Here is a 9760-nt window from a genome sequence, read left to right as displayed (position 1 = left end):
AGCAAAGCCAAGGCGGGATTTGGGGAAGCCAGCAATTTGGTCAGGAGTAGCCCAGATAAGGCCGGAATGGTGATTGTGCTCCTGTTGTGAGAAGCCCTGATGCGTCTGGCTGGAGGTCTGGACTTTATGCCTCTGGAAACTGGAGGCAGGAGGCTTTGAGCTGGGGGGAGATCCGGTTAGAGGCGTACATTAGATTACACCAACAATAGTATGTAGAGTTAATTGTCTGGGATAGATACTATAGGATTGAGAGTGGTTATGAAAAAATGAAAATACGTTAACACTTGTAAGATGCTCTGAGAACTTGACTTTGGGCAGTGGAAGTGGATCAGAGAAAAGGGATTAAACAAAAAGTCCTGTGCTGGAAAGAGCCAACTTTCTCACTCAATCCCACAAACCTCAACACCTTCACTCCCATAAAACCCTAGGTATGTCTTCGCCTTAGTCCCATAAACTTACACCATTCCCTCACTGATAAGATAGAGGAAGAGGAAACAACAAGAAAGATAAGTGTTGTCATAAGAGTTCAGTGGTCATCAGATAAGGACGATGAAATTTACTTAAGAAGACTATCTGATGCTCAAAACATCCTCTCTTCCCAGAAACCTCTACCCGTCTCTAGCCCTGTGGACAGGAAGAATGGAGCAGGCCATTAATGAACTAATATTTCACATGGCTTGTGTAACAAAATCTGGATAAAATCAGCACTGGATTTATTCAAAGTTAGGTGGCCACTGTGACTCATTTAAAAAGGTCCTTGCCAGTGCCTGGGAGTAGGCCCGTAGGTGGCCATAGGATGGGCAGCAGCAGCAGAAGTAGCAAGCTAGGGCCACATAGTTCTGGAAACATTCCTACCAAAATACCGAAGGTATTAAATAAATGGGAGAAAGTAGACATTAAAAAAAATTAGAAAGAGGCCAGGCGCGGTGCCTCACACCTGTAATCCTGGCACTTTGGGAGACTGAGACGGGAGGACTGCTTGAGGTCAGAAGTTGGAGACCAGCCTGAGCAAGAGTGAGACCCTTGCTGGGTGTGGTGGCGCCTGCCTATGATGCCAACTACTCAGGAGGCTGAAACAGGAGGATCACTTGAAGCTAGGAGTTTGAGGTTACAGTGAGCTGTGATGATGCCATTGCATTCTAACCTGAGCAACAGAATGAGAACCAAAAAGAAGAAGAAGAAGGAGAAGGAGAAGGAGAAGGAGAAGGAGAAGAAGAAGAAGAAGAAGAAGAAGAAGAAGAAGAAGAAGAAGAAGAAAAAGAAAGAAAAACAGTGCAAGAATATCATAATGACCCTTTAGGATCAAGGAAATATCGCCATGAGTGGTATTTACTTTCTGCAAGGGTATCATATCGTACTGTAGAATAGAAATGAAGTTAAAATAACTCTAACGGTCATATGACCCAACTTTTCACTTATGCCGAGATGAGATGGTTAGCTGGCATTGGCTGCAGCATCTCAATCAGCAGTGATTTTCTGTTCCCAGGCCACATGTGTTTCATTGGGAGCATCCTAATTCTGATGGTTCCATATGCTGCATTCCTTTCACCTCCACTTGTTCATAATTCTGTTTCTAGGAGACCACTATGTCTATTCTGTCTTCCTTATGACAATAATTCCAAGTATTTTGAAGTTTTGAGTGTTTCTCGCATTGTACTTAAGATAAAATCCAAATTTCAGATTGCCAAAGTCCTCTTAAAATTTGGTACTTAGACTAAAACACAATATCCCAGAAGTCATCTGATAATACAAAGAACGGACATATTAACTCACCATGTTTTGGGAATTCATATTTCTCTTAAGACAATCTAGGATGCTTTAAAAGATATTTTCATGATTCCAAGTTAAAGTTAGAGATTCTTATAAAATTTAATGTTAGCTGACATTTATACACAGTGAGATTTTAGTGAGAGGAATTAGAAGTGGTGCTAATAAGCCTGAATGTAACCATAGAATTAAGATAATAGAATAGGCAGAAACTCAAAAATAAAGCAAGTTTCAAGGCAATGCTTGAAGTCAATCCAAAGCAAGTACATTTTCCACTGATTCACAATAAGAAATATATTGTATATTGAGAATGAGTACAATGATATATGCATGAGATGCCTTCTGTACTTCCTATTCATTTTCTTCTCTTTTATCATACCCTATCCAGTGTGGCACACACAGTTTGAAAAACATGGCCCTAGGCATGTTATAGGAACCACAACAGTATGCAAGCTTGTCCAAAGGATTAAGACATCACCGATCTTTGTCTTCCTCTATAGTGGCTATCATTCACCCACTTTTTGGTAATGACAGCACACTTTTCCTTTTGGAAATTTTCCCTTTCCTTGTTAGCCAGTCCACAAGGTTCAGGTAAATTTCCTGCCCACCTCTCCTGTCCCCCTGCCACTCCCGAACTCTCCCAGCTCTGGGGGTGGCAAAGAAGCCATCTCTAATCACAAGGACTGCCTCAGTAGCGGGGCCCATAACCAAAGAAAGGCCAGTGAACTCTTTTGCCAAAACCGAGTTTTTGTTTTGCTAGCCTGGAGGGGTGGCAGTCAGGTCATTCCCAGGTGGGAGGCTGACAAGAGGAAAGGCGATGGATTCCTTAGGATGCAAACTGTGACCTCAGATGCAGACATCTTTTCCTATGCACCAACAAACTTTCCTTTTGAAATTCTGGTGTAAGAAAAACTACTCTTCAGATGATCTTCAGTATGTGAAATAACTTGAATTTTATTAAAAATTTACATTTTCAGACTTCAGTATTCTAAATTTGTACACATGAAAAATAAACAGAAATCATTACATGCTCACTTGCAAATGATACCCAATTATCTAAAATTATTTTTATATGAGAAAATTAAGTTCGTTGGACATTTAAATGTCATTATCAAGTCTCTTCATCTTTTTTTGAATGTTCACATATTTCTAGTTTTGCTGTTCTGAGAGTCTCAACTCTGTTTATTAAGAAAAATGCATTTGAAAAATGTACATATTCTTTACATTAGGATTTTCACTAAAAAATACAATTAAGGAAAATTAAGGTGTCCTCCTCAATTTTTTCTCAAGCAGTATACAGAAATATCATATAACATTATAGATTTATTTAAAACTATTTATAGAAGAAACATTTTAAAGTAAAATAAGTTTTTAACATTTTTTTTCAGTGCTACTCAGTATTTGATTTCAAATGTCTACATAATTTATTGATTTAAAAAAATTAGTTCAAAGCACAGAGTATATTGAAGGCTGCAGTCCAAAAAATTATCCGTAAATGAAAAATTTAAGTTATAGCTTTACATTACAGTGGGAAAATATTTAAGAAAAGCGAGACTGAACATATCTATACTATTCAATGATTGGTCACTGCCAAGTTTGTGACTAATTACAATTTATCTCTATCAGATGTTCATTGAAATTCATTTCTTAGTGTTTGTCAAATACATTGTGTGAAACTCTAGACTACGTTATTCATATTCAAATTACTCCTTAGACGTAAAGGCAATAGTTATTTATGGCAGAATTAAAAGAGTGAGGTTAAGAACACTCCAGTACCTCTAGGAAATCCTTATCAACCTCACATAGAAGGATTTTGCTCCAAGCTGGGAGGTCTGGATTTAACAGAGTGAGTCAATATAGTATTTCCTTGAGGAAATGATTGATTTGGAAATCTTATGCTTTCATTGTTATTAGCATTAATTATTACTTGCAGCGTGTTACCTAAAGCAGGTGCTCTTAACGAGCCTATCTTAGACTACCTAACAGCAAAAAGGGCAAAACATTACAGCTATTTTTACCTGTTTTATTATGAATTTCAGCATATTTACAAAAACATTTACAGTTTCAGCTGTGGCAAAATTGGTTTCATCTCCTCAATAGCTATACATAGAGGACTAAGTAACTTATGGGGAAATTAGAGTAAAAGAGTTTTATTGAAGGGTGGGTACTTTTGAAATTGATACAAATTAACAAAGTAGTAATCTGGAAGAAAAGTACATTTGCATGTTTCTTCTACATGAGTGTATCTTAAATATAAAATTTTGAAGCACTAACTATTCATTTATTGCTATAACTATTAAAAGTTTAATTCCTGAGGTTTTTGAAGTCAATTAAAGTTCTTGAAGAAAGCAAGGAGGAAAGAAATGTTTTTCCCAGATGGGAGGCTGAACTGTGCACCAGCAGTCTCAACCAAGTACTTTCTGTCATTTTTCCATACATCAGATTTTCATTTGGGTTATATTCACACCGTAATTTATTATCTACTGGCCTCTAAATGTGTCACTTAAAGAGCTGAATGATGGTATAAAAGTAACAGTTATTATCACTAAACGTCTGACATTGTTAAGTAGCCTTCCCTCTTTTAAAGTGCGAAAATATAAAGTGAGTTTTTTATATCTGGTTGATTTAAATAACAATTCAAGTATCTCCTTTGAAATGATGTTCTGGAAAACATTAACATTTACGAACCACAGATTTAAATACATTTTCTGAAAGGCAGAATATTCTTTGAATATCCTTTGTTTTGATCATTTTTTAAACTGTAGAGATCACAACCTAGCTTTGGCCCACACAATATTTTTGATAGTTCATAATGTTTATCCATATATTTAACAAAAAATTTAGAAAATCAATATCAAATGCATTAAGGAAAGCTTCAAACTCTAATATTTCATTTAAAAGGCTATGTTCAAATGATATGGTCTGTGTCATTTGTGCTTATTTTCAGTTATGGATGATATATAGGCTGATCACTGAGTGTTTGTAAGATGTGTAGTTGTATCATAGTCTTGAAAATGAATTCCCTTAGAAGTTGTGATCTTCATAACAGCGCCATTTAAAGCATCATCTTCAATGAGTGTTATTAATCCACTGGCAATCATTGATGGGCTAAAAATAAAGGAAATGTTAGTATTTTGAAATGAAACAATGAGGTATCTTATCATTTCATCTTAAGTTATTTTCTAAAGAATCTACTACCTGGAATATGAAATAGGGAAATATATGCCATTAAGCTATTGCTACCTCTAATTTTTTTTTTATTCAATTAGAAGTTAACTAAATTATATGACAAATTTAGTGATAGATTTCCATGTCTAACCTGCCATTTTGGCAAGAAGGCTTTATATTCATTATTTACATTGAGAAAGTGATAATTTTCTCACATTTATCATATCAGCAGATCTTAGATTTACCAGATAAAAATGTTATCAGAGTAGAAATAGGATGAAGTATAGCTAGCATTTATTGAACATCTTATTTTTTTTACCAGTTGCTGTTTTAAGTACCTTACACATACATACCATTTTATTTAAGTCTTTCAGAAGTCCCTAAATTTGTTTTGATATTCTGTATGGTGAAAGCCCCAACTACCCTAAGTCAGACTTAATCTATTGTGTGTGGCTGGGCGCAGTGGCTCACACCTGTAATCCTACCACTCTGGGAGGCTGAGGTGGGAGGATCATTTGAGCTCAGGAGTTTGAGATTTGCATGAGCAAGAATGAGGCCCCATCTCTACTAAAAATAGAAAAAATTAGCCAGGCATGGTGGTGCATGCCTATAGTCCCAGCTACTCAGGAGGCTGAGGCAGGAGGATCGCTTGAGCCCAGGAGTTTGAGGTTGCTGTGAGCTAGGCTGATGCCACGGCACTCTAGCCGGGGTTCATTGTGTGTGTGTGTGGGGGGGGGGGATATTGATCAGTTGTGTCTTATGAAAATGGTTGAAGTTATGGAACCATACATATTTCACAAAGAGCATATTTGAATATTGCTTGGAATTTAAGCAATAAAGATAAGATATCATTGCCTTCAATAGTGATTAAATATCACCTTTAAAAAATATTATGGCTGACAGTATTAACAAGGCATTGTCTATATTTCAAAGCTAAATTCATAACATATAAGTACATTCTATTCAGAAACTAAGAAAAAAAAACTTTCTTCCAGAGAGTTCACCAAATCAAAACTTTGAAGCTTATTTTTTTCACTTTTTATTGCTTGTCTAAATAGTACCTTGATGCATCATATAAGGAAGATATGGTTTTACTTACTCCAAAATTCCATAGTATTTCATCATAGCCTTGATAGGACCCATATATTCTATATATTGTCCCATGTTTTCTTCTTTTTCGATGGATTCAAGGATGGGCGTGTTAACAAAGCCTGGACAAATGGCATTCATTCTCACACCACTGTTCATAAGATTAGCAGCCATCTGCCAATTGAAAGCAGAAGGTTGGAGGTTTTAGCAGTTTTGTAAACATTCAGCATAGGACAAACTGATAATTAAAGCTATTTAAACCACTCTGATGTAAAAAATACTAGTGAGCTGTTCTGCGAACTATGTAACAATGATGGATAAGCAGAAATATAGTAAAAGAACACATACCCAAAGAGACTTTCAGGAATTAATACATTAATATACCTCATCTAATTAATTTTTTTAAAAAGTATTACTGGACAAATCCTGGAAATACTTAATTACCTAAGCTGCTCTTATCTACTGAACTCTGCAGGAACCTGAAACTAGGCAGCTGAGGCTTAGAATTGATATACTAAATTTCCTTTCAAGATTGTGCTTGTAAAACAGAATATTTGCTTAAAAAATACTTTCAGTGAAAATTTTTAGGACTTTGATGGATTCCAATGGTTTGGTTCCAAGCAAACTTCAATGGTTTTCCAGACAGTGCAGAAGAACTCTTCATCTACACTGTCTGGAAAACCACTGAAGTATTTTCAGACTAGTATTCTTTGGCTTAATTTTCAACTTATTGATTTTATTTGAACTGTTTGTAAAATAAAAATACAGTAAATTCTCATTATTCATGGATTACATGTTTGCAAATCGGCTTACTTGCTAAAATTTGTTTGTAACCCCAGAAACCAATACTTGTGGAGCTTTTGTGGTCATTTGTGGACACAGGCAGAGTAGTGAGAGATACGGTGCTGAGGTTAAACAAGACTGTCACACTCTGCCTTGCCACATTTTTCTAATTTTTGTGCTTCTTGGAGATTTTGCTGTTGAAAGTGGCCCCCAAACATAGTGCAGAAGTGCTGTGTGGTATTTCTAAGCTAAGAAGGCTGTGATGTGCCTTAGAGAAAATACATGTGTTAGATAAACTTCATTCAGGCCTAAGTTATAAGTGCTTTAGCCATGAGTTCAATCTTCATACAATAGATAATAAACAAGGTATCTTTAAATAGAAATAGTCATAAAACAAGATTATGTATTGATCAGTTGATCAAAATGCTGTAACCAGAGGCATTCAGGAACCTAACCCTGTATTACCCCTAAAAGCCCTTGTTCAGTAGTCCCTACTCCAGTGTTTGCAAGTGACTTCATAGAACACAACTACTGTGAATAATGAGAATTGACTGTAGAAGTTTCTAGTCTTATAATTTTAAATACAAAATTTCTGGTCTTTAGGATTTACTTTTCTTTGTAATATATTTATGTGTTTATAAAAAGTTGACTTGAAGATTAAGTCTTTGCAAATTAAATAATAATTTCCAATCAATTTAAATTGAGTGTGAGAACGGCTTATCTTCATTTTTTTATTGAACATTGAACATTTACACACTATTTCTTCTGTCCCTTAGTGTTTCTTCTTTTAATATTTTCCTCTTCATCTCTCTGGCCCCTCTCTTGTCTCAGCTAGATGAGCCACTCACATACCCCTCAACTGTTCCTTCCTCTTCTCTATATGTCCTTTGTAAGGCATTTTCCAAGTAGCAGGCAGAATGGACTTCTTAAAATGGAAATCTGATCTTACTGCTCCTGTGTGCAAAAGACCTTTCGATAGGGGCATTTAGAATAAAACCCAAGCTCAGAATCTTGGCTCATGAGCCACTGGTGGTTTGCCTCCTGCTGGTATCTCCAGTCATACCTCAGTATACTTCCCTTGCTTGCCGGGCTCTAGCCAGGCTGCTCGGTTATTACAGTACAAAAAGGCAAGCATATAAAAAGGCAAGCATTCTCATCTCATGCTGTCAATGTATGTGGTCAATTAGTTCTAAAGTATGTTTTAAGCTCTGTACACCTTGCACCCTAGGCCTCCATGGGAGATGCTGTGCTGGCCCACTCTAGCAAGGAAATGCCCGGCCCCCCTCCTTCCAGCTCCCACTCACTTCCATCCTAGTGAAACCACCCTTCAATAACGGGGCGCTAGGCCAGGACTGAAGGGAAAAAAAGTAAAAATATTAAAGAATAAAAAATTTGAAAAAACAAAACAAATAATAATGGGGTGCAAGGTGAGAACTGTGGTAAGGGCCTAACTAAAAATAATGGTAACAGTTAGTAACTGTCCCCCTGTAATCGCCACTCTGGAGCCATGTAGCTGGTGGTCATATGGATTCTTAACTTCTCCCCATAGTTGGTGGCCATAAAGATTCTTAACTTTCTCCACAAATAACATCACCTTTTTGAAACCTAAAGGTAGTTTTTAAGATATCTTCCAGGCCTCGCATTCCAGTGGATCGATTGGCACACCCAGACCAGCAGCCCATATCAAGTAACTGACTCAACTGAAATTGTGACCTCAGGGACTACAGCAACACAAGAAGATGATTTCTACATGCTATAATTTTGCCCCAATTAACAAACCTAATTGCCTAATCCCTTGCCTGCCAAACTATCCTTAGAAACCCTGTCTCCTGAATTCTCAGGGAGGCGGGTTTGAGAATTCTCCGGTCTCCCTGCTTAGCACTATGTGGAATAAAGACTCTGTCTCAGCCCTAACACCTGCTGACTCAGCATATTGGCTTCTTGGGCAGCCAATGAACCTAGTTGGGTGGCAACAGTATCTCCAGTGACAAGAAATGTCTGGAACCTCTCACATGTTCTATCTAAGAAAGCCAGAAGTTAATAATATTTAAATTTGGAGTCAATTTTAAAAATAAATAGTATCTCCCCATTATTTATCCTTATATGAATATCTCCCCTTATATTTATCCTTAGTATATTTTTCAATAACATATATGTATTTAGAATTTACTTCATTTTAAAATGATCCATTCTTTATTTGGTCCTTTATGTGATCCTAAAACTATTTTTTTTATAATAAAGATTGAAGTATATTATTTTTCTATCTTTTATCCGATATATTGAATTCTCAATTTATTCCCCTCTAAAGAATTTGTGTTGAATATAGGTACACAAAGAGAAAAAAGAGCTATTATAGTTGTTGTAGCCTCACCGCTGCCGAGCGTGTGAATCCAATTATGCCATGCTTTGATGCACAATAAACAGGCTGCTGTGCAACAGGCATGAGTCCTGAAACAAATAAGAAATTTAAATAATTTGATTAAAAAATAAGGAGACTTTATCCATTGACTATGCAAATGAGCATTTTTGTGGCCATTTCAATTTAAGATTAATCTGGGTAATAATACACTAAAATAAAAGCAGTAACTTTCTAAAACCCAATAGCCATAGCATAGTTTTATTCCCCACCGACTTATAGTGCCCAGCATTTATAGTGGGCTAGTTACACCTAGGAACATAGCCAAGAGTGATATGTAAGTTTTTGTGTCTCTCTGGCTTTCTGGAAAGTCAAGAAAAAATCAACGTTATCTAAAATACAAAGACAATCATCTTTAAAGCTAGTATATCACCACCTCATTTTCAGTTTTTAAGTCTGAATTTAAAAAAGTATACTCCATTTTTTAAGGCTTCCAAATGACTGAAAAAATTTGAATTGCATAAGAGGTCTTGGAGATTATTAGTCTTTACAATAAATTTGTATACAGTTTCCTGTCAGCAACCTGTCTTGAATGAT

The 9760-nt window shown here is 36.2% G+C and overlaps 1 protein-coding gene across 1 annotated transcript in view; it reads right to left on the bottom strand.

The window, feature by feature from the left end:
* Positions 1 to 3769: 3769 nt before the first annotated feature.
* Positions 3770 to 9760, bottom strand: part of HPGD (15-hydroxyprostaglandin dehydrogenase) — a 29131-nt gene continuing 23140 nt past the window's right edge. Inside the window, exons 5-7 of the mRNA XM_012770693.2 lie at positions 9179 to 9255; positions 6035 to 6198; positions 3770 to 4875 (exon numbers count right to left, since the gene is read on the bottom strand). Of these exons, the coding sequence (XP_012626147.1) occupies positions 4737 to 4875; positions 6035 to 6198; positions 9179 to 9255 (380 nt within the window). The 3' untranslated portion in view covers positions 3770 to 4736. The remainder of the gene's footprint in view (positions 4876 to 6034; positions 6199 to 9178; positions 9256 to 9760) is intronic.

The sequence above is a fragment of the Microcebus murinus genome, chromosome 15 (genome assembly GCF_040939455.1).
Source record: "Microcebus murinus isolate Inina chromosome 15, M.murinus_Inina_mat1.0, whole genome shotgun sequence".
In the NCBI taxonomy this organism is placed as follows: Eukaryota; Metazoa; Chordata; class Mammalia; order Primates; family Cheirogaleidae; genus Microcebus; species Microcebus murinus.
Note: the sequence above shows the minus strand (reverse complement) of the source record. Positions and strands in the feature narration are given on the sequence as shown.